The sequence below is a fragment of the Macrosteles quadrilineatus genome, unplaced genomic scaffold, assembly GCF_028750875.1.
Source record: "Macrosteles quadrilineatus isolate MER2022 unplaced genomic scaffold, UCM_ALF_1.0 Scaffold_13__1_contigs__length_4303367, whole genome shotgun sequence".
Lineage (NCBI taxonomy): Eukaryota > Metazoa > Arthropoda > Insecta > Hemiptera > Cicadellidae > Macrosteles > Macrosteles quadrilineatus.
The window spans coordinates 979298-1005762 of NW_026542606.1; the positions used below are offsets into that span (position 1 = coordinate 979298).

Here is a 26465-nt window from a genome sequence, read left to right on the forward strand (position 1 = left end):
ATCCATTTGTGAGCTATGTTTCAAATTTCAAGTCTCTTGCTCATCGGGAACTTTGTTTAAAATTGATATCAAAATTTGTAGGAAAGCGAGCTAATAAAAACAAGCCCATGGGGCGTAGCCCAAGAGAAATATGAAAATTTAATGACATAATATTGCATTGTCTTCCATTTATGAGCTATGTTTCAAATTTCAAGTCTCTAGCTCATGGGGAAGTATCAAAATTTGCAAGAAAGCGAGTTAATGAAAACAATCCCATGGGGCATAGCCCAAGGGAAATATGAAAATTAAATGATATAATATTGCATTGTCTTCCATTTGTGAGCTATGTTTCAAGTCTCTAGCTCATCGGTAAATTAGTATAAAATTGATTGCGAAATTTGTACCGGACAAGAAAGCGAGCTAATGAAAACGTTTTAAAATACCCCCGCCGCAGCAAACCTGCCGTCTAAGCGAATTTCCATTTGGCTGAATTGATTTTCAATTGATCTATTTAAATAAGATTAGGTTTAACGAGTACCTAGGTTTGCTGCTACAAGGAAACTAATAAAGTGTGTTTTTAGTAAAATATTGATAGCTTAATATAAAATAAATAAATTTGCCAAGTTTGATCAAAATATATCCATAAACAAGCAAACTACAACATTTTACAATATTCTCCATAAGAATAACATGGGAATTTTAAATTTACCATTTTTTTAGTTTTCTCCGTAACCAATAACCGTACAAAAACACTTTGATATACTGAATTGTTTGTTTTTTTAAGCTCTTTAAGAAGGTTTAGAGAAAAATTGGGAAATTTTGTGTTTTGAGGGTCAAAAGTGAGAAAAACCAATTTTTACCCCATAAAACCCCCCATCAAACCCTGTTCCCATGGTCCGATCATGCTGGATCGCGAACTCATTCAAGTTTATCCCGCCTTACACCTTCAAACCAAATTTCATCAAAATCGGATAAATATTACTCAAGTTATCGTGTTCACGGACACATATATATATATATATATATATATATATATACATATATAAAAATTTGAACGAATGGTGTTTTTGGCCTCTGGGGACATCAAAATGAAAAAGTAAATCGGTCCCGGGCCTAAGTCTTACCATGAGACCTACGGTAATAGCTACTTCCCTATAGGGAAATTCGCTAAAAGGGATACTGACAATCAAAATGCCAACTTTCATTAGAATTAAACTATATTACATATTTACAGAAGCAAATATCTGTTGTAATCATGCATCTTTACCAAGTCAATCTCTTAATCTATGAGTCTGCTTCTTTTAGTTTGGATTCAGCTGTTTCTTAACCATCCACTTTTTTTCATTGCAGTACATCTCTCCTGATCCATTTCCAGTTTCAACATTTTCGTCTTCTTCAGAATTATTCCTAATCTTTGTATTTTCTGTATTCTTTTGTTGCTTGCATTCTTCTGTATTACTAATGTCTTCATTTCTACTCGCAGTATTTTCTTCTTCCTCCTCTCTGTTTTTGTCTGCTTCGCTTTCACTCCTATCCTCGGATTCACTTTCTGTTTGGGATTGACCGCTATTGTTCAATTTAGGTTTGAGCAGTTTGTTCTTTTTATAGTTTTGTTTTTTACGCAATCGTTTGGCTCGTTTCTTGGCAGTTCTTTCTTCTGCGGCTTGCATATTATCTAAAAGTTTTTGGTGATAAGCTTCTTCAAGTAATTGCTAAAACATACAACAGGTAATACTTTACCGAGGTAAACCAAGAGGCTGGTTAGGAATTATTATTAGAAGAAGTAAACTTCGACTAACTTAACTTGACAGTAGAAGTCAATCTACTCACTGAAGAAGTCATTTATCAGGACAACATATCAGTGTTATATATTGTGATTTTTTATTCAAGTATCCCGTAGAATCAAAACTTTCTCTGGTAAGTTAGCTGAACTTTAACTCTCTTAAAAATAATTTCTACCGTAAAACATACAATAATAAATTATTGAGAGTTAACAGCAAAATTTATTCCTACTTCTGTAATAGTATATAGTGTAACTAGTTCCAAAAATAAGTTTTTACCGGACGAGTAAGGTTGTTATCATACGAGTGCGGTATACACATTTTGGATGAGTGGTGTACGATATTTTTTGCCATACTACCCTAAACCGGCCAATAAATAAAGTGTACAAATTCCTCATGCATTCACACTGACTAAAGGACTTATCGATCACTAATCATAACTTCTAAGAGAGGTTGTGTTTTAGTTTATAACCACGCATTGTCAAAATGTATTACAGTACAGTACAGTTGGATGTGATGAAATTGCATTTGATCAAGCAGACGGCAAAAAGCTGTTGTCCACACTAAATCGTTGCTTGGAAAGTCTTTAATAAAACTGTGTTGTGTGACAAAAAATATTTTTAGTAGGCCAACCTTGTAAGACTGGATCATGGAGATATTTATCCTATGAATGGAAACTGAAAACCAACATGCCCAATTGACATGTTTACATTACAGAAATTACATTACTGTCTCTGGTACAATGAGGAATGTGAAGCAGCACTGAGTAATTGAGTTATCAACATCACAAAGAGGCTGTTGTTGCAAGTGAAGGTAATTTTCCATTTAACAAAGTCTCAAGTACTGTATGTTGAAAGATATAAGTACGGGACAAATATGAGAGATGTTTTTATATGAGCCAACTGTTCTACTTGTGCAAGACAGTTTTTATCAATACAAAACTTAAAGTACATGCCTTTAAGTGGAAAATAAGCTTAAGGCTGCTATAAGAAGATACTATTTGTAAGGTTTAATAAGTAACATATTAACAAAATATTATTTATTATATTACTGTTATTAAAACTAGAATGGTATATTGCAAAACTCAGATTTTGAAACTATGACAGCATATTTTGTTAATAAAAGATCCCACTATCTTTTTGGTTTACATCTTGTATCTTTCCCTACATCATATATTTATACCGCTAGTTCATAATAATGAAACTTACTTTTTCACTTTTTTCTTGGATAAACTTTTGTCTTGCATATTCCTTCCTCCTGAGATGACGATATACATGGAATTCTCCACTGCCAGCTCCTGCACTTGATCCCATTACATTTCTCACAAACTCTGGCACATGAGGCATTTTCTTTTCTTTCACTCTTTCTGGGATTACTACAGGTTTATCCTTTAAATGAGTAAAAGAGCACATCAAACTCTGGTGCTTCTTAAAAAAAAATAAATAAAAAGAGCACTTTATTGTACATATCACAGTGTTATTAAGTTAATGCATTGGAACTCACAGTTTAAGCCCTACATCTTATTTATTCAATGATAATTTTTACCCATCATGACTTTCAAATACCTAAGAGTCGGGGTTGTATAAATATATTAAAATTTACAGGATCTCCTTAAATATGTCTACTCAGCACAATATTAATTCGAATGATAGTCATAAAATTTGATAATGTGATTTGAGCCATACTATACTACAGGATGATTTTTTTGTTGTTTTTTTTTTTAAGTTGGTAGCATTGTTAAACAGCTGATTTTTTTTTAAATTATGTTGTCATTTCAATATTTGTATCCTCTAGGAATGTGTTAGTGTGCCCCTTCACCTACAAAGTCTTACCGTTTGGTGTGTCATTTGGGCAGGTGGTGTTATTAACCCTTATTTTTTTTTAAGACGATGCTAGCCAGACTGTTAAATGGTCAACGCTATTGGGCAATGGTAAGGGACTTTTTCGTTCCTCAGCTAAAGAAATCGAAGTGGATTTAGAAAATATGTGGTTTCAACATGAAGACGACGCGACATTCCACACAGCATACGACACAATTGGTCTCTTGAGACAAACGTTTGGTGAACTCATCATCTCGTATAGAGACTGTTGACTGGCCTCCATGGTCGTTTGATATCACGCCGACAGACTACTGTCAACGTTGATATGTCAAGCCCCAAGTCTGCTGAAAGACTCTAAAGTCAACATTCAACGAGTTACTGCAAGGCCCCACTAGAAGCACAGGCAGCGCAACACTATGTCATAGTGGTGGATAGTTGTACCATCTACCAATCTACAATAGATAGTGGATAGTTGTTCTATCTTACCATCTACAATCTGACAAACAGCCAATTTATTTATCTAAAACATATGGGATATTGCAAAATAGCAGTGAATTTATCAATGAATCTATCCACTAATGTGACGTCATGGATCCTGCAGCATGGCCTGTTTTTCTAGTGGGGCCTTGGTTATTGACGGAATACGCCCCCAGCTGCTGGAAAGGGTATTTGAAAATTTGACTGCTAGATTGGGCTTTCTATGGGAATGCAATGGGGCCCATATGAGAGAAATTATTATTAAACACTAATGTCATAACACTGTGGTTAAAATAAATGCATTTTAGCAAATTTCCCATAGGCTATAGGGAATAAGCTATTACTGTAGTACTCATGGTAAGACCTGGACCCGGGACCGATTGAATTATTCAAATGAATTCGCGATCCAGCATAATTGGACCGTGGGAACGGGGGTTTATGGGGGGTTTTATGGGGTGAAAATGGGGTTTTCCCATTTTTGACCCTAATACCCCCGCCGCAGCAAACCTGCCGACTAAGCGAATTTCCATTTATCTGAATTGATTTTCAATTTAAACTATTTAAATAACATTAGGTTTAACAAGTAGGTACCTAGGTTTGCTGCTACAAGGAAACTGAAACTAATGTGTTTTAGTAAAATATTAATAGCTTAGTATAAAATAAATAAATTTGCCAAGTTTTATCAAAATATATCTATAAACAAGCTAACTACAACATTTTACAATATTCTCCATAAGAATAACATGGGAATTTTAAATTTACAATTTTTTAATTTTCTCCGTTACCAATAATAATAATAAATCTTTATTGTCGTTTGGTAATATAAACATTACAATAGACAAGGTCAACATGTTTTGTTACATATGTTATATAAAATATTAAATATTCTACAGAAAATGTTAAAATAAAGTTAAAAGAATCTTAAACGGATAAAGCATCAGTAATAATAAAAACTTTAAAATTAACAGGGAAAAGACCATAACAAGAACAAAGAATCATCAAGACTGCTTGGCCTCACATTTAAGCGTTGAAAAATCTTCATTCTGCAAAAACTCATCAACTGAATAAAAAGCACGACTTGTAAGCCAATCTGATAATTTTGACCTATACAAATGAATACTTTACTGATTTCTAAAATATATTGGAAGTTTATTAAATAGTTTTATTTGCAAATATTTATAACTTTTGATAAATTTTGATAGCCTGGCTTGAGGAATATATAAATCTTTTGATTGTCTGGTGATATACCCATGGATTGAGTTGCAAGGAACAAATTTATTCAGATTCTCTTTAACGGAAACTAAATTGTAAAAAATGAAAATATTAGAGAGTGTCATGATTTTATTTTCAGCAAAAAATGCTTTGCAACTAACCCTATCTGGAATTTCAAACATAATTCTGAGAGCCTTCTTTTGCCATGTAAAGAAAGACCCGGTGAGCTCCTGAGCTATTACCCCACAGTATATTGCCATACAGCAATCGTGAGTGAAATAAACTGTGGTAAACAATTAGAAGTGTTGGTTTAGAAACACAATTTTTAAGTTTTCTTATCAAACAACATACTCTTGACAATTTTGAAATGATATTATTGGTATGTATTTCCCAAGTGAGTTTAGAGTCTATGGATATTCCGAGTAGTTTGACAGAAACTGCATTGTCTGCTTCAAGATTACGCAAAGTAAAACAAATTTTTTCTGTTTTATCATGATTTATTTCCAGAAAATTACTTTCAAACCACAGCTTACCCAATTCAATGGCGTTTTCTATACTTTGGTTTGCAGAGTAAAAGTTGTCAGCTGATGAGATGAAGGTTGTGTCGTCAGTATATAAAATTGTTTTGTAAGGTATGGAGTTTGGCAAATCATTAATATAGAGAATAAACAAAACCGGACCCAGTACTGACCCTTGAGGAACCCCAGCAAGGACCTCCTTAAAATTTGACCTATGTTTTCCTAAATTAAAAAATTGTAGTCTTCCACAGAGGTATGATTTTAAAAAATTTAGTTCGTGCTCCATTATTCCATAAAACTCTAATTTCTGCAAAAGAATTGTATGTAAGACCGAATCGAAGGCCTTACTGAGGTCTAAAAGTGCCACACTAAGATAACCACCAGATTCAAAACTATCCAAAATATCAGACACCACCGATTCTATAGCCAAAGTAGTTGAATGGCCCGGTCTGAAACCAAATTGGTTATTGTTTAAAATATTATTTAAGTTAAGAAAATCAAAGATCTGGGCTTTAGCACAGGATTCAACTATTTTTGATAACACTGGAACCATTGAAATTGGTCTATAATTTGAAATAAGAAATTTATCTCCCTTCTTATAAAGAGGGATTGTTTTACTGATTTTTAAGCAATTTGGAAAGGTTGAACTAGAAAACACCATATTAACAAGATGAATCAGTGGTTCCATAATGTAAGGAGCTATGAATTTTACAATTTTGTTTGTTTTTGTGTAAGCACCTTCACTGTTTGATGGATTAAGAGATCTTATTATTTTTTTCATATCATTCTCTGTTACCAATTTCCACGAAAATTTATTTCTGGAACAATTAGCATTATTTAGAACATTAGAGAAATCCAAACTCCCACCTTGCTCAACATGAGCTTTCTCTACTACCTTTTTTCCAACATCTATGTAATGGTTATTAAAATCATCTGCTGAAAAAGGTGGAACGATATTATTATGTTTGAAAAAATCCCCACTTTCTGATTTTACTATTTGCCAAGCAGCCTTACATGTATTCCTTGAACTTCTAACAAATTTCTCATTATAATTAATCTTAGCCACTTTAATCATAGTCTTGTATTTTTTCCTATAAACTGACAGAGTTCTCTTTAAATCATCATGCTTTGCTAAATTAGGCATTTTTGTTAAATCTGTAAGAAAAATAACAGTATCTCGCATTTTTCTTAGAGATTCATCAAAAAATTTATTCTTTAATTTACTCTTATAATCATGCCTGATTTTCTTAGATATTCGAGGACAGTTCAAATTGAAATAATAAACAATAGTATTTAAGAAATATTCAAAAGCAGTGTTTACATCCAGAGTATGAAAAATAGGCTCCCAATTTGCATTACACAAGCTCAATGCTAACATACCAAGGTTCTCCTCATTAAGTTTACGAAAAGAAATTTCTTTCAGTACATTTGGTGCTATATTTTTAATTATAAGTTTAAAAAACAAAATGGGATGGTCAGATATTTTATAATCCCACACCTTATGAGTGAATTGATGTTGATCAACATTTGTTGTGATATTATCAATACATTTATCCCCTTTGGTCGGGTATTTAAAAACATGATATAAGTTGAAAGATTTTAGAATACTTTTAAGCAATTCAGTACAACTGTCAGTTTTTAAAAAGTCAATATTAAAATCAGCTCCTAGTACAATTTTGCTAGAAGGTTTTTTTGACAGAACGAATGATAAAAGTTTTTCTAGATGATGAAAAAAAACATTACAATCTGAAACAGGCGTTCTGTATAGAGAAATGAAAACAATATCAAATTCATTAACATAAATACATGCAGCTTCAAAAAGGCTTGTGTACACAAAATGAGAAATATCAATCACATCATACATAAGTCCCTCACTAACCAATATAGACGCACCTCCATGGTAATAATTGTACAAAAATACTTTTATATACTACATTATTTGTTTTTTTAAGCTCTTTAAAAAGGTCTAGAGAGAAATTGGAAAATTTTCTGTTTTGAGGGTCAAAAATGAGAAAACCCGATTTTTACCCTATAAAACCCCGTTCCCATGGTCCGATCATGCTGGTTCGCGAACTCATTCAAGTTTATCCCGCTTTACACCTTTAAACCAAATTTTATCAAAATCGGATAAAAATTACTCAAGTTATTGTGTTCACGGACACATATATATATATATATATATATATATACATATATAAAAATTTGAACGAATGGTGTTTTTGGCCTCTGGGGACATCAAAATGAAAAAGTAAATCGGTCCCGGGCGTAGGTCTTACCATGCCACCTACAGTAATAGCTACTTCCCTATAGGGGAATTCGCTAAAACAAAAAAATTTGCAATTTCTTTTTAAACCGTTATGTAGAGCTTAAAAAAAGAAATGATGTAGTATTTTGAAGCGCTGTTGTATGCCTAACGGTCACAGAGAAAATTCAAAAATAGTGTAATTTAAAATTCCCATGTTATTCTTATGGAGAAAATGAAAATTGTTGTAATTTACTTGTTTATGGATATATATTGATAACATGTGGCAAATTTATTTATTTCATCCTATATTGACGTATGGTCAAAAAACACTTTTTACCTTCCCCGTAGCAGCAAACCTAAGCACTCGTTAAATATAATGTTATTTAAATAGGGAATAAATATGTATTATTTATTATTTATGGAAATATTTAAGTAAAAATGTAATCAGACAAGTTGAAATTCGCTTAGTCTGCAGGTTTGCTGCGGCGGGGGTATTTATCTTAGTAAAATTTATTTTTCATTGTTTTATTTTGTTTTTAAAATTGCACCACTAAAAAAATCACACTTTACTAGAGAGGTGATCTCAAAAATCAAGTCATTGATACAAACATGTCAGGAAGGTCAATCCCTTTTTTAACATTCAATCAAGACATAATGCTTAGGTTATTATAGAAAACAAGGTGATATTATACAAAGTTTTCCTTTAATATTAATTTTAGATCCTAATTTGTATTTAAGTGCAATACAGTAGTGAACAGATATTAAATACCTCCACCGCAGCCACAGCCACCTCTAATACAAGGCCGCGGCGAGCGAAAAGTGGCAACGTGGCATCCGTGTCTTGGTGCGCGGTCGACTTACCATTACAGTGAATGGAGGAGTCGCGTACCGTCGTACTTATTCGTGTTTCTACTACCCTTAATCATTAGTAGTGACATTGAGCTTGTTACTACAGCATGCCAGATTGATTTTATGTGCCTGGATGCAAGAATAATTACGAAAGTTCAATTAAAACTGAATGATACATACAGTGTTTTAAGAATCTAAGTGATCCGCCGCGTCAGCAACAATGGCTTCCTGCTATTCTTCGGTCAAATTAGACATCTTAGAACAATCCTCGTGCGAAACATTTTCACGAATATGAACTTAGATTTGTAAAAAAAATTAAGAATAAGACATTGATTTGTGTAAATATGGACGCGAGAAGCGATTTTTAGGTGAGAATGCCGTACTATTTCCTTATTATTTTATCTATCTTATCGATAAAAGCTGTTGTTAAGTGATTAAAATAACTTAAATAACTAGCACTTTAAAGAAATAAACCGGTGTTTCTGTTAAGTAGGCCTACTGGTAAAAAATATGTTCTGCACCATCTAACAATAAAAGCATCATAGTCTCCGACTCCAGTCTGAATGTTGATGTGATAAAAAAATTCCATTAATATGGTGGAAAGCCATATGGAGGCCTAGCTTCTGAAATCGTTTACAAAATGGCAAACGTTTTGCTTAGTAATTATTCAAAGAAAATAAATTATTTAGTCAGTATGCCTTCAAAATGAAAACTTCAAATTTTGTTGTTGCTAACTTATGGTTTCCTCAGGTAGACTAAAACATAATATTTCTATTGAAAATTGAAAATTAATTTTGTTTGGACAAATTGTTGGATGTTAGTCTCTACAAATCCCAAAGTCTCTACAAATATTGAAGTGGCAATAAGTTAGTCGTACTATATTACCATTCTTGGTATAGTAGCTATATTTTGTAAAATTAAAACCCAGTCTGTCTATTAGTTTTTACTATGTTGAATCTATACTATTATAAAAAAGAGGTGGTGTCTGTGTGTATGGGAAAAGTAAACGCGAAAACTACTGGTCGGATCGGGCTGAAATTCGGCATGATGATAGCTCATATTCCCGATTAACATATAGGCATATTTTTATCCCAAAAATCCTTCCGGGCTCCGCCCCAGTGGCTCTGGAGCAAAGGTTCCCATGTTAACCTTATGAGAAATGGAATTAATGAATCTTAACAGCTGTTTCAATTAAACAAGTTGGTTCTGTTCTATGATTTTCAATAGCATTAAAGTTACAAGGATTACCAACAGGGTGCAGCACTAGCATTATTTCTTTTACATTTATGACAACAGCTAATTTGCAACCAAAAGGTGAGTGAGCGTAGCGAACGAACTTCAACCTGGAGGCGAGTGAGCGTAGCGAACGAGCTAACCTGAAGGCAAGTGAGCGTAGCGAACGAGCTAACCTGAAGGAAAGTGAGCGCAGCGAACGAGCTCCAACCTAAAGGTGAGTGAGCGTAGCGAACGAACTTCAAAAAGAACCGAAATTTCTTAAACCATGTCCTCACTCATAACTGCTATAAGCATTTGATACTTATATGCCAACCCCGTACGAAGGACGGGTACTCTGCTAGTAACACATATATACAGACACCATGATTTTGTTATATACAGGGGTACCCAGAGGGGGGGAACGTGGCGCGTTTGCGCCACAGGAATTTTTGGGGAAGAACTTCTTTAGGGAGATTTTGGGGGGGATATTTTTTTGTTAGCTGTCATAATGAATGTAGAATTTTGTATAATCAGACTGAAAAACTTTTTCTAAGTAGCACACTATCAACACCAACAACATTCTGCCATTCATAATTAAGATTGCTTCTAAGAATGGTAAAACGCACCTTATCAGACAATCCTTAATATGTAGGTACTAGTGTCGACTTTTTTTATTCTGTGTTCGCTGACTTTTACTTGCTACATTAGTTTTGGTGGTTCTTTCACTCCACCATCGTCAGTCTTAGGCCTTTAATACGTTACAAACATTTAACACAAAACACAAAACGATTAAAGATATGCCTATCAATGCACAAGAGTACATTGGCACGGGCAGGACTGGAAGTAAACTGAATCAGTTCAGGTTATGACGGACCGACGTGGTCTCTGGATTGTCGTCTGTTTTGTGCGTTTTCAACAGCTGATATTGGACTATTGTTGTAGTGACTGAGAAGAGTGTTAAAAATATTCAATTATTAATTGAGGATTAATTAATTATTAATTATTAATTGGATTCATAATTAATTGAGTGTTTTCATTCAAAATTTGTGTGCTGTCCATAGTTTTTATGTCTTTATATATTCCAAACTCTTCCAAAGTATTTAATAAATTTCTTTTCACGCAGTAATGTAGAATTTCGTGACCATCATTTATATCCAACATAAAAATTGGTTATTGTTGTCGATAGTTTTGAATTGAAAACTCAATTATGAATCCCATTATATTTTCAACACTCTTCTCTGTCACTACAATTAGTCCTAACATCTGTTGAAAACGCAGACGACAATCCAGAGACCACGTCGGTCTGTCATAACCTGATTCAGTTTACTTCCAGTCCTGCCCGCAGCAATGTCCTCGCATGAATTGATAGGCCTATCTGTAATCGTTTCGTGTTTTGTGTTAAATGTTTGTAACATATTCTGACAACACCTCCAGAAGTCGATCCTTTTGTAAGTCTGATGATGGTGTATGTTACATATGGAAGTGTAACTATGTTAAAGAACCGCCAAAACATATGTAGCAAGTAAAATACGACACTACCGTACATTTTTATATTATTAAGGATTGTCTGACAAGATGCGTTTCTATCTTATTAATGCTCTTAAAGCTGTTTGAATTCTTAAGCCCTGTAAAAATTAACGCCACCTAACATATTGTACAGTTACAATACTGTGTTGGAGTAGAGTAATTCACCGAATATATTGAGCACATGTTGGCTGACAAAAAAAGTTTCTGAATTGTAAATTGAAAAACTTCTAATTCGTCCGTTAGTTAGATATAATGATGTATTGTTAAATGACATTTCCTATTAAACATTTAATATTGATTATCAGCAGGTTTGTTTTTCTTTACCTCAAGTTTACTAAATAATACTTGAAATGCTCGTTTTATGAGGTAAAGGGGAAATTGTCAGATAAATTGGCAGGTGGAGGGTAGGTTTAAATAGACGGCAGCATAAATTGGGGGGGACGACTCCTTTGGCTTGGGGGGGGGGGGGGGTTGCGCCTCTGGGTTTGGGGGGGATGGGCACCTCTGGTTATATAATAGTATAGATTAGCAAATTAACAAAGGAAATATGTAAAGTCCATCTATTTCCACGCTCATCGTACTTACAATACGATAAATGCAACCAAAAACATTATGTTTGTATTTTTAGTTTTAGACATATTGTGGTACTGTATGTTGCAATTTTTCACTAAATAAACAACCTAGATTCTAATTTGTCTATTTTACCATACCCTAAAATCCACTAAAATATGCAATTTAAATATTTTCATTCATTGATACAGAGCAGCAATACTCTCATTGATGTTTATAGCCTAGCATGAGTGCCGGACCCAGGTGGCAAGTGAGTGCGGCGTTGCCAGTTCGAACGTCGCGGCCTTGTATTAGAGGTGGCTGTGCCGCAGCAAACCTGCAGACTAAACGAATTTCCATTTACAGTAGACCTCCTCTTAACCGACTCTAATGGACCATGACCTAGGTCAGATAACTCAAAAGGTCGGTTAAAACGGGCAATCCCTAAAAACATAACAATATTAAGTGCTATTCATTTGGAATTATACTTTACTACTTTTTTAATACTTTTCGATGAAATGGCGACCATACAAAGTAGGTATTTTAAGCCAAGTATGAATGGAGATGAGTGTAGGATGAGTGGCGCGATCTTGTAGTCTTGTTAGTGACTAAGGCCGACATATTCCTTAGGCCCCTTTTATTCACCGCGGTTGCCCACCAGCGGTTTTATAAATGCATTGCCGTAAATGGGTGCTTTTATTCAAATAGGACCGGTCTCAAAAGTTGCAGGTACCCGCGGAGGTTTGTAAATTCACCCTCTTGCACTTAGAAACCGCCGGCGGGTAGCGGTTCGTGTATGCATTGTGTTATATGGGATCGTTTATTCAACGCGGGAGCCTGCCATCGCTCTCGCATTGCTACCAACCCAAGTCACCAGTGTCACTCACTACACGTGGTCTAGTCATTCGGCTGAGTGCATTGTCTACTAAATACTATAGTACTATAGTTGTTTGGTCGTGTACATAGCTGAATCTCTCACCGTTAAAAATGACTTCAGGTCATGTTACGGACATAAATACTGAAAGATTTTGTCTGAAATTATCTACAGTAAATAAAATTTAGATTGAACACCACTCTGGCACTATTTGAAACTTTGAAAATGGATTTATTTTGCTAGAGTGTGTTTTTAGCTAGATTTCAGGCTTAAATAGCAGCCGTTGAAGTGAATTGATGACAGTTCTCAGTTGTAAACCAAATACTTGTGTTAGACTGGTTAGATTAAAGGAGTATACATTAAAGGTTTTGTTTTTAACCAGAATATAATATCTAAATAAAATGAACCTTGAACTAGGCGTTTCGGATCACAGGCCACTTTTTATTGAAATTTCAAGAAATATTGCACTTTGGAAAAAAAATACAGTACAAAAAAATATTATTTTCGAAACAAAATAAAGCGCTTTTTATCAACACATATCAGGAGTTAATTGGAATATTTCACAGTGGCTTAACACTAAATGTGGGGTTCCGCAAGGGTCAATACTAGGCCCCTTGCTATTTTTAATATTTATTAATGACTTACCTCAAAATGTATCGTCTAACCTTATCTTATATGCTGATGACACTACAGCAACAGTTAAATCAAATAATTTGCAAAATCTTAAACAAGAAATCAGTCTTTCTATTCTTAATTTATGTAATTGGTTTACAGCCAACAGGCTAAAACTTAATAATTCTAAAACACAGGTGATGTTATTTCAAACAATACAGAATAGGCAAAACTCCACTGTTGAACTATCTTATGGTAATAATATTATGTACTTTACTGAAAATGCAAAATTTTTGGGTTAAGATATCAATAAGAATTTAACATGGAAAACACACATAAAAATGGTAGTTGGTAAATTAAATACGGCTTGCTTTCAAATGTATGTTTTGAGAAATGTAATAGATTTAAAAACTAAACTCACAGTGTACTATGCAATGTTCTTTTCGGTCTTGCAATACGGGATTGAATTATGGGGAGCAACTTCTTATTCTAAAGCAGTTTTCAAAATTCAAAAGATATTTATAAGGATTTTATCATTTATGCCTAAAAGAACCTCATGCAGAGCTTTATTTGCTAAATATGAGATATTAAATTTGCCTTCACATTATATATTTAAAATGATGGTGAATTTTAAAATTAATTATCAAATGTAGAATGATAAACAAATCAGTCATCCGTATCCTACACGCTCAAAAAATGTTCAATATCCAAGACATCGCCTATGTTTATATGAAAGATCTCCTTATTATACGGGATTAAGGCTTTACAACAGTCTACCCACTAATTTCAAAGAAATTAACAGTATTTCAAAATTTAAAAATGATTTCAAACGATACCTTTTACAGAAAATTATTAGAAGATTTCTGATTATTTAAATGATAAGTAAATATATTTTACTTTAAGCTATGTGGATTTTAGTTTTGTTATGTAGTGTTTAAGATCTCTGACAATATCACCTGTTTCACCAGCTAACGCTGGATCTGTCACATGTTTTTGTGATAGTAAAGTAATACAGTAGACTCCCTCTTACCCGGACACATTTTAACCGGACATCGATTCAACCGGCTACACTCGGCGGAAATGACATCTCTTTAACCGGACAACTGTTATTAGCACATCGGTTTAACCAGACTAGATCGGCAGGAAGTGGACGGTACTGAAACGACCGTTCTCGTGGGAAAGATTTGAGACCAGAGATCACAGGTCTAAATACAATGCTCTCCTAAATTTAAGTGAAATACGCATTTAAACGGTCCGTTTTCCGGACTGGCCTCGGACCCGAGGAGTTCGGATAAGAGGGAGTCTACTGTATTTCATTTCATTTCACATAGGGCCGGCAAGAGGCCCCTTTTCTGAAATGCGGTTTTTGCGACAAGCTTTGATAAAACTATTATTTAAATAAAAACTACCGTGAGTAAAGACAAAAATTGGTATTGCCACCAAAGAGGACATTAGGCCTATAAGCTTTCGTTTGATACCCAAATCGTTTCTTAAAAACGAAAAAAAGCTGTTTTATGCATATTTGACATTTTCAAAATAGTTTTTCTCAAAATGACCCTTTTAGTGCAGTAGAAATAGTATTGGAGGTGGAACTAATTGCAATAAATTATTCCAGTTGGAAATGGTAGATAATACACTTGTAAAAAACATACTAAAAATATACATTTTTATTGTTACGCAAAATACGGGTTTTTGGCCGCCATCTTAAAAAAATTGTAAAAATTTTATTGATTGTTAAAAATCTTGTTTGGTAACAAATTAAAGGAAATTTCATGCTGAAAAATATATAATGGTTGGATTTATAATATACTGTTAACGGTGATGCACTTTGGGCAAAAAAATTGCGTTTAAAAATGTGGCATTTAAAGTTTTTTATTTATAAATTATTTTATGGTTTTAAAATTTGTTTTTTTTTCATTTTTGACCCTTAAAACTTAAAATTTCTCAATTTCTCTCCAAAAAGTTTTAGAGGGCTTAAAAAATAACTTAGTACATCAAATTGTTTTTGTGCGGTTATTGGTAGCGGAGAAGTTAAAATACCCCCGCCACAGCAAACCTGCCGTCTAAGCGAATTTCCATTTGTCTGAATTGTTTTTAATCAAATCTATTTAAATAACATTAGGTTTAACTAATACCTAGGTTTGCTGCTTCAAGAAAACTAATAAAGTGTGTTTTTAGCAAATTTCCCTATAGGGAAGTAGCTATTACCGTAGGTGGCATGGTAAGACCTAGGCCCGGGACCAATTTACTTTTTCATTTTGATGTCCCCAGAGGCCAAAAACACTATTCGTTAACATTTGTATATATGTATATATATAGATATATATATAGATTTATCTGGAAAGAGAACCCTGTTGGAAGAAGACCTCCTGGGCGTCCCAAAATGAGGTGGAAAGATGAAGTGACCAAAGATATGAGGAAGATAAGAATCATGGAGGAAGATGCTGAAGATCGGAAGAAATAAGAATAAGAATAAGAATAAGAATATTTTATTTCCATTGATCTGTTTGTACAGAAATAGGACAAGTCAATTTGTTATACAATGTTATACAAATGTAACATATACATATAGCAAATAAAAATAAAACAAGACATTAATGTATTAAAAAGAAATACAAACTTGTGTATTAAAAAACTCCTCAAGTTTATAAAAGGGATTTTCTACCAGCCAGGTGTACAATACAGATTTAAACCTGTTTAAACTAACCTCTCTTGCATTCTCAGGCAGCTTATTAAAAAAGTAAATGCAATTTCGTTTAAAAGAAGTTTTAGTTTTGGTAAGCCTATGTGGTAGTACTATATCCAAACTCCCCCTCCCCCTGGTATTATGATTATGAATATTTTGCCTAGTACGAAACATATTTAAGTTTGTTTTAGCATAAACCAGAACTTGAAAGATGTATAGATTGAATACTGTAGGAATTTTGAACTCTACAAAAAGTTGCTTACAGTGTGCTACGTGATCGACTCCTGCCATATTACGAATAGCTTTTTTTTGAAGCAATAGGATGTCATTAACATGTGGTGAGTGACCCCATGCAAGCAATCCATATATTACATGTGCCTGAAAGAAGCCAAAGTATGCTAGTCTCAAATAATCAGGACTAACAAAACTTTTGAGTTTCCAAAGCAGGCAAGTCACTCTTGAAATTTTGCTACTTAAACAGATTTGATGTGATCAGACCAGTTAATTTTGAATAAATATGTATTCCTAAAAGCTTGACCGATTCCATATTGACTTCTCTTTTTAAACTCAATGTTATATATTGTGTTTTTTCCAAATTACAAGATAGTTTATTTGTCGAGAACCAATCATAAGCCATTGTCTCAGCTTGTCGGGACATTTCTTGTAAATAAATCAAGTTTTCATGATTGGAAAGTAATGTTGTATCATCAGCATAAATAATGGAATAGGTATTTAAGTTTTTGGGCAAATCATTAATATAAACTGTAAAGAAAAAAGGACCAAGAATTGATCCTTGTGGGACTCCAGATACCACTTCAATCATCTTGGAACAATTATTTCTAACGGAAACATATTGTAATCTCTTTGAGAGGTAAGACTCAATCAGTTTCAAGGAGCTTTGCGCCACACCGTAAAACTGAAGTTTTTTTAGGAGAATATCAAATGGGACACTGTCAAATGCTTTAGGTACTGAGGTCACACAGCACTAGAGAAACAGATTTTTTCACCTCAAAAGCATCTAAAGAATAATCTACTAAATTTATTATTGCTGATGTTGTTGATTTATTTTTACGAAAGCCATGTTGACAGTTTGTAATTATATTATGTGATTAAAAAAAGTAATTGAGTTGATTATACATAATTGATTCATATATTTTTGATAAAATTGGAACAATTGAAACTGGGCGGTAATTTTGAACCATATTTTTGTCACCCTTCTTAAATATTGGTGTGACTTTTGAAACCTTAAGTGATTGAGCAAAATAACCTTCCTGCATGCAGTTATTTAAGATAAAAGCAAGTGGTTTACTTATAAATTCAATTGTTTGTTTGATTATATGATTTGATAGCCAATAAAAATCCATAGCCTTAGAGTTTGAAAATTTAGATACAACTTTTATAATGTCCACCGGTGAGACTTTTTGCCACTTGAATGAATCTTGATAGATAGATTTATCTCCCAAAAAGTGTTCCATACTAAAAGGTGTAGTAGGAATTCCGTCACTTAACTCTTTTATTGAGTTTTGAAAATATGTATTAAATTCATCTGGATCCAGGCTGACATCCGGGGTAAAAGAGGGGGAATTTTCGTCTCTAATTACCTTCCAAGCGGCTCTGCACTTGTTTGGGGAATAGTTAATATATTTTTTAACTGCCAATTTTTTTGCTCCTGCCAATTCTTTTCTGTACCTTCTTTTAATTTGAATATATGCATTGTAAGCTGCCTGAGATTGTTCTGATCTTATTGAAAGAAGATTCTTATAAACAGAAAATAACAGTAACATTTCATTTATTGTCTTTTCTAATTCCGGTGTGTACCAGTTGATTAATTTATTGGTTTTTATATTTTGTTTGTTTTTTGCTTTTATTAATGGTGAACAAGAATGCCACAAATCTATATATCTTTTAAAAAATTTGTCAAATAGGTTTTCAACATTTATTTTATTTTGTTTAAAATCACCAATCATATCCCAGTTTTCTTGTTTTAGGTAAGTTATAAATAAATCAATATTTTCTTCATTTTGTTTTCAAAAATACAAATCACTGGAACACACCTTGTTTTCATTTCTTTGTGGATACTTAGTTGTATACATTTCAAAAAATAGAGGAATATGGTCAGCAAAATAGATATCCCCAAGTGTAGTCTGATATAAATTCTTATTGAAATTTACAATAATGTTATCTATGCAGGAATTAATACGTGTGGGTTGTCTATTTGTTAAAAAAAGGTCAAGTGATCTCAAAATATTACTAAATCTAGTGAAACTGCTATTTAAGTCATTATTATTTTTCCCCATTTCAATGTTAAAATCACCCGCAATAATTATTGAGGGGTTCTTAAGTAATAGTTTTTTAATACAACGTTCAAAACAGTCAAAAAAATTATTCACATCTCCACTTGGAGCTCTATAAATACTAAGAATCAAAACGTTTTCATCCGTAAGTTTTATGCAGCAAATTTCAAAATCAGACTCAATATAAAATTCAGTAACATCAATAACTGAAAAATTCAGACAATTTTTAATATAAACACCCACTCCGCCATTAAGCTTAGATTCCCTACATATAACACTGGCTGGAACAAAATCTTTAGGAACAAATAAATTAATCTGATCACGTTTCAGCCAGTGTTCACACAAGCAAATTACATTTAAATTTTTTTCTTTACATAAATATTCTAACTGTAAAGTTTTATTTCTTAAACAACATACGTTGATTTGAATTAATCTAAAAAATTTTTGACATTTCTTTACCTTTTTCCATTACACTTTCACTTTCCTTCTTATCATCACAGGTTACACTGCACTTGGGAGAACTTTCTGCTAATAGTGTAGAGGTGCTGGTGCTGATGGTGGATGAGGGTAGTTGCTGGTAGTCGGTAGTGTCGACTGGTGGGGAGCTCAAAGATGTAGTTGGCTGCTGCTGAGGTGGTTGCTGGATATTAGTGTCGACTGCTGTGGCTCTCATTGGAGTTGGCTGCTGATGCTTTGCATTCTGCGCTGGTGATGACTGTTGAGTGTGGGAGGCAGCAGTCCATTTAACCACAGAGTGTTCCAGGGCTCTCACAAAATCTTTGTGAGAAAATCCATTCCTCAGAATTCGGATCGATTTTTGGAAATAAGAGACAATGATTATTGTAGCCTCAGTTGCCTGCTGGAATTCCACTAATTTCTGTATAAAATGATCCACTTCAATTAGGTCACGGACACAACCCATTGGTGAGCACACCAAAGTCTTAAGCCCACTAGATTTAAAGTTTTCTGTTAGCTGTTTAAAAGCGCTGTTGTAGTTTGTCTTTGATGGCTTTCCCCAAAAGACTTCCTTCGTCACTAGACTAAAGACTGTTGCTCCCCTATTTAAGTATTGCTGCTTTGTTAGATTTTTTGAGATATAATCAGTAGATTGTGCTCTCCCAAATTGATTTTTAAAGATCACGGCAACACCTGCAGACATGTGCTTCGGATCTCCAAAATCTGCTGAGATAGTGTGTGCAAAACCCACTGAACTATCACTCCTCATTTCATCAATCATTGTTTTCATGTGTTCTTCAACAATATTAATTTTCCCATTGTCAAACATCATATAAGATTTTACTCGAGAAGCTCTATTGGACTTTGCTCTCACCAGCTTCAAGAACATGTCAGCTACCCTTACCTTACCCCTGGCATTGAAGTGCAATCCATGTGGTGTGAAAAGGTGGCGGGGAAGAGAGTGCAGCGGCAGTAATGAAACCTTAGGGTGCTGGGCAACAATATCTTCTAATTTCCTGTTAATTTTTCCAATTTTTAGGTCCAGTCCCATCTTGTCATATCTCCATGGTAAAGTTGCAATAACCAGGTTAGTGTGGTTAGTGATTGAAATGAGATGGTTAATTTCATTCAAGAGAGATTCAGAGTTGTGGGTCTCCATGTCGTTAGTGCCTCCAATCACCAGAAGAGAATCCTCCGCTCCTAGGTCCTTGCTTAGCTCTCCAGCCCTTTCAATGACATTGCTTAGCTTAGCACTAGATTTGACAACACTGAAGACATTAAAGCATGATCTTTGTTCTATTAGGTGTCCTAAATTTCTGCCATGGCTATCAGCCAAAATAGTGAGTTTCTGTTTACTTGAATCCTTTCTATTTTCATGTTTCTTTTGTGACTGACAATTTCCCTTATTTGGCCCATTAAGAAGGCTAGGTTGACTCTGTGCATTACTTTCCTCACTGATTTCTTCTAAGACAGGGAAAGAATTTTTACTTTCAAAACCAATTTCATTGTTAACAGCTGTAAATTTGTAGGTCGGCCGCTGGCTTCCAAGGATAGGTTGAAAGGGGGGGAAGCAATGGGTGCAATTAGATTTGTTGCTCTTTAACTGTTCATATTCTTTTTCCAATGTGTTGTAGTCAGATTGTAAGATTTCTACGGTTTTTACTAAGTTTTGGTTTTCAATTTTTATTTTAGCCAGCTCCTGCTTCAATATTTTTGTATGAAAATCTTCATTTTGTGGCAAGTTGTTTTTCGGCTGATTGGGATTAATTTCTGTATTTTCTAAAATAGTATCTGAGGGGTTTCTTTCATTTAAAGTCTTTTCTAATTCAATACACTTATTTTTGACAGCAATTATCTGAGACTTTAGGTCTTCATTATATGATTCGTCAACAGAATTTACCATATTCGGTGCAACAAGCAAGGTGTCAGGTGTTGTTACTATGGGTGTAGAGCACTGAGATGGTTTGCTTACTGTGTTTTTACATTTATTTGTCAATGTAAATAGTGAATGTCCAGTTTTTGAGGTTTTAGGTGTTCTAGTCGAGGTATTTTGGCTTAGTTTAGTCTTTACTGCCCTCTCAATTTCTTGCAGTGCTATATTAAAGCTGTTATTTTTTTCCTTAGGGATTCCTAATTTATTTTTGTTTTCAACATAAAGACATACACTTGATTGCCTACACTTTGCCGTTTCTTTTGTACCAAAGAATGTTACATTAAAATACTTTATTTTATTTTTCTCCTCAACTTGATCCACAATAGCTGGCCAGGGAGGGTATCCTCTCACTGTTGCAAATACAAAATCACCCTCTCTTATTCCCATATTTTAGACAGTGTAATTAACTTGTGCTAATATCACTGCAAAGACTAATTTAATTACTTCATTAATTATAAACAAAATGTATTTTTAATATTAAAAATGTTCAGCAAGTTAAAATATAAAATTGTTGTACTATCTAAAAAATTGTTATTATTAATGAGTCAAATTAACAAAAGTCCAGAAAATAATGTAAACAAACAGACGACACAACAAGTCCACCTGAGTTACTTGGTGATCCAGACCTTGACCAGTCTTATCAGGAGATTTGCACAACCAGGTCTTATCAGGATATTTGTGCAATCAGTTATCTTCACATTCCAACTGTGCTGGACAGATAATGTCCTGGATTTTCACTAACACCAACTATTTCACTATATGTCTATCTGAACGTAAAGAGGTATGTCAATAATTAACTTTTAAATGATTAAAAATATATTTTGTAGGCCAAAAATAACTGATTTTTAAAGATAAATGAGAGCACTTCTAAAGATTATTTTAGCTATCCGCCATCTTGAATCCGAAAAAGGAGGAGGCAATGATGATGGAGGCATTCAGTTAGCGAGGCCAAATACCACCTTGGGTATCGATGGCCATGGGAGTAAGTAAGTATATATATATAAATACGTCCGTGAACGCGATAACTTGAGTAATTTTTGTCCGATTTTCATGAAATTTGGTTTGAAGGTGTAAGGCGGGATAAACTTGAATGAGTTCGCAAACCAGCATGATCGGACCATGGGAACAGTGTTTTACGAGGACTTTTATGGGGTAAAAAATGGTTTTTCTCATTTTTGACCCTCAAAACACAAAATTTCACAATTTCTCTCTAGACCTTGTTAAAGAGCTTAAAAAAACAAATAATTTAGTATATGAAAGTGTCAACGCGCTGCATAAGGCCAAATGGGCGCTCATGACGTCCAGGAGGTTTGCAGGAACCACCTGGGGAATTAAACCCCACATAGCACTCTGGTTATACGAGGCTGTGGTCAGGCCTCAGATTACCTATGGTTCACTAGTCTGGTGGACAAAGGTGAATCAGGTAACTGTCATAGCCAAGCTAGACAGCATGCAAAGGCTCGGCACGCTACAGGCCACTGGAGCCTTCAGGAGCAGTCCATCAGCTACTCTAGAAGTCGCTCTTGGGCTGCTACCACTGGACATCTTCATCAGATCTGAGGCCCTCAAGGCAGCTTACCGTCTGAGGGTTGCAAATCTGTGGAGGGAAGGCCTGTTAGGGGCAGGCCACTGCGCCATTGCTAAGACTTTGGCTGAGTGTCCTGTGCTTGACATGACCTCGGACTTCTTAAGCAAGGAAGCAGTTTTCACCAAACCCTTTAATGTTGAATTCCGCTCCAGAGATGAGTGGAAACATCAGGAAGGGCATCTCCAAGATATGGAGAGTTTCGTCTGGTACACAGACGGCTCCCTAATCGATGGAAAATCTGGTTTTGGGGTTTACTGTCGATCACCCAGAACAGAACTATCAGGAAGTCTGGGACAATACTGTACCATCTTCCAGGCAGAAATCTATGGCATCTTGGCTTGTGCCAACCTAGGACTAGCCAGACGGTACCAAGACAAAAGGATAGTGATTTTATCTGATTGTCAGGCTGCTCTCAAAGCTCTTGACTCAAATGAAGTCACCTCAAAACTGGTCTGGGAGTGTTTCAACACCCTCTGCAGACTTGCATCACAGAACTCTGTAACTCTCGGCTGGGTCCCAGGCATGGCTCCTACAAGGGTGGGGCTGGTGCAACTCTGGTCACAGGACCCGGGCCCTCAGGGGGCCCGGGCCTACCCATTTTTTCTTTTTTTTCTTTTTTCCCCATTGAAGATCACTTTACAGCAGATCATAAATTGAAGATAAAAAATAATATATATATTTTACAAAAAACTAAGTTAAATAATTTAAAATGTATTAATTCTAGATTCTTAGGTAGTTTATATTTAAATACTATAGGTGCGTAGGTGCGTATGTTCTATACAACAGCAGAACAGCCAGCTCGGGCCCCAGTGGCCGGCTCCACAAACTCCCTCTACCCCTTCCTCCCGCCAGGCGCCTAGCCACTCCTACCTCACTCCCCCCATAATAAACAAAGTTTGGTTTTATAATTGAACTGATAGTTTCAAGAATGAATCCTTATAGTTATAAGTTAAAATAAAATTTGTAAAGCATTGAAAAATTGACATGTACTATGTACCATAGCTAAGGTGACCAGACGTCCCGTTTTAGGGGGACTGGTCCGTCCCGACAAATCCTCTCGGGACGCTTATTTGTCCCGTTTTATCAACATTTGGTCCCGGTTGCACTCTTATGTATAAAATATTTCAATTAATAATTGCAATCTAGGTTATTTGACACAAACTAAAAAATTCATTACTTTTGGAGTTTTAAAAATATGAAAGATTTTAATAATTTGGACCTAAGTTTTCTTCCCAATTCGCTCGGTATAATACTGTACTAAAGCATGGATTGGATAGCATCGGTCATTCTTGGCGATCTCCGTGACTACTCGTGCAAGTTCGGCAGCTCAGGCATCCACTCCCAAAAAATGTAGTACCGGTATTGTTAAAATTCTTGATGAAAATTGTAACTGAATAAAATATGATTTCATTGGTGTAAGCTGTTAAACTCGATTTACGTAAATTTTTTTCCTACTCCATATTACAAAGTACAATTATAGCAGTTAAGATAGCCAAACCCTTTTACAGGGAAATAAAAAAGACAAAATATTAATAGGCATGGAGCTTTTGTGTATTGATATAATAGTTTTAATTGCTGAATTCCTGAAATTTTAAGTCTTATAAAACTCATTGAAGAACTCTTTTCTTCCTTAAAAAGGCTGCAAAAGTGCCATTTACCACTCACAAATTTAATACGGTACCTAGATTGCCTTAAAAACTCACTAAAATACATGACATTTTCAAAATTTTCCCCGGACCCCCCGTCTAGGCTGGGGGGGTATTCCATACCCCCCCGACCCCCTCGGTTGGTAGGGGGGCCCAAGCCAGATCCTGGTAACAGGGCCCACAATTAAATGTGGGGGCCATGGTCCCAGGCCATGTTGGCATTGGCGGCAACGAGAGTGCAGACAAGCTGGCAAAAAAAGGTGCGAGCATGCCACTCTTTGGACCAGAGCCATTTTGTGGCATCAGCAAAGCGGCCGCTAAACATGTAATCAACAAATGGTCCAGGGGACAACATCTTGAGCGTTGGCGTAATTATCCTGGACAATCACTTGGCAAAAAACTGCTCTCAGAACCTAGCACCCTCTTCACTCGCTGGCTGCTAAAGCTGGGGAGAGGGCAGGTCAAGCAGGTACTTGCTCTTATCACTGGACACGGCCATTTCAGGAAACATCTCCACACTCTAGGAATTGTCAATGACAAGCAGGAGTGTCGACTTTGTAACCAGTCCGATGAGACTGCAAAACACATTATTCTGGACTGCGATGGACTACGGGCTAGGAGAAGGGCTCTGTTTGATCTAAAGCAGCCAGGTGAGGAACCAGACGCTAACATTGGGCAAAAGCTCCTGCACCTAGTTAGGGAAACAGGCATAGGCTTACCCAGTTAGTGGAAAGCGGGATGCACAATAAGCTTCGGTTGACGTGCTTGGACCATGAGTCCACCCTCTTACAATCAATCAATCAATATCAAAGTGATTTGTACGATTATTGGTAACGGAGAAAATTCCAAAAATTGTAAATTTAAAATTCCCATGTTATTCTTATGGAGAATATTGTAAAATGATGTAGTTTGCTTGTTTATTGATATATTTGGATTAAACTTGGCCAATTTATTTATTTTATACTAATCTATTAATATTTTACTAAAAAACTCGCTTAATTAGTTTCCTTGTAGCAGAAAACCTAGGAACTTGTTAAACCTAATGTTATTTAAATAGTTAGATTTGATTGAAAATCAGTTCAGACAAATGGAAATTCTTCTCAAAGGTATATTTAAAAAAAATTGTGCTCAACAATAACACACCAAAAAATTATAAAAACTGTTGGCGGGGCTAACTTCACGTTCAGCCCGCCACCAAAGGAATTAACAATGTATTATACATAGAAATTTAGTGCTCATTTTGTGCTACAACAATATATAGTTTTTATAATTTGTGCTCTTAAAACACCCGAGTAAATGAGGAAAAACTGCTGCCGGTGATGACGTCATCCGCCCTGCCATATTGAGCAAATCTGTTGAAAATAGTCACTTAGAAGTTTCTTATTGAACACCCTATATTTTTATCACGTCTTCGGGTAGAAAATGCAATTTAAAAACTATTTTATTCCTAAAATTATTTCCGTAAACCCACTCGTTTAGGAGTTACAGCCTATGAAAAAGAGACTTCCGGTGTACATTTAACTTCATGTAGCCCCTAAACAAGTAAGTTTAGATCAAAAATGTGAGGATTAAATACATCTTAAAATCGCATCTACAATCCTAAAAGAACATAAAATACACAGTTTTCCACTTTCCAAGTTTGCTGCCATACTTTTTTATTCTTCACATTTTTGCTCTAAACGTACTCGTTTAGGGGCTACATGATATTAAAAGTACACCGGAAATCTTTTTTTTTCGTAGGCTGTAACTCCTAAACGAGTGGGTTTACGGAAAAATTGTCAGGTACAAAATAGTTTTTAAATTGCATTTTCTACCCAAAAACGTTATAAAATATAGGGTTTTCCATAAGAAATATCTAAGTTGGCCGCCATGTTGGAAAATGGCGGCCATTTACAAACATAACGTTTACTTATTTTTCAACATCTTTAAAAACAAGAGAATGTTCCCGATTTTAAGTTTACTGTAAGATGTATCGTTTGCAAGATTCTAATGGTGGCTAAAACACCCTGTATACTGTATGAATTTAATCTAAAAGTGACTATTTTCAACCGATTTGCTCAATGTGGCGGGGCGGATGACGTCATCACCGGGGGCAGTTTTTCGGCATTTACTCAGGTGTTTTTAGAGCACAAATTATACAAATTGCATTTTGTTGTGGTACAAAATGAGCACTAAATCGTGATACCATTTTCAACCGGTTTGCT

General features: G+C 34.8%; 1 protein-coding gene across 2 annotated transcripts in view; it reads right to left on the reverse strand.

Moving 5' to 3' along the window:
* Window positions 1–1229: 1229 nt before the first annotated feature.
* LOC129004947 (PRKR-interacting protein 1 homolog) overlaps window positions 1230–26465 on the reverse strand; it is a 28336-nt gene continuing 3100 nt past the window's right edge. Inside the window, exons 2-3 of one of the 2 annotated variants that reach the window (XM_054433668.1) lie at window positions 2969–3148; window positions 1230–1691 (exon numbers count right to left, since the gene is read on the reverse strand). In XM_054433668.1, coding sequence (XP_054289643.1) covers window positions 1281–1691; window positions 2969–3148 — 591 coding nt within the window. In that variant the 3' untranslated portion in view covers window positions 1230–1280. Of the gene's footprint in view, window positions 1692–2968; window positions 3188–26465 lie in introns of both variants that reach the window. The other variant, XM_054433667.1, reaches the window with a different exon arrangement.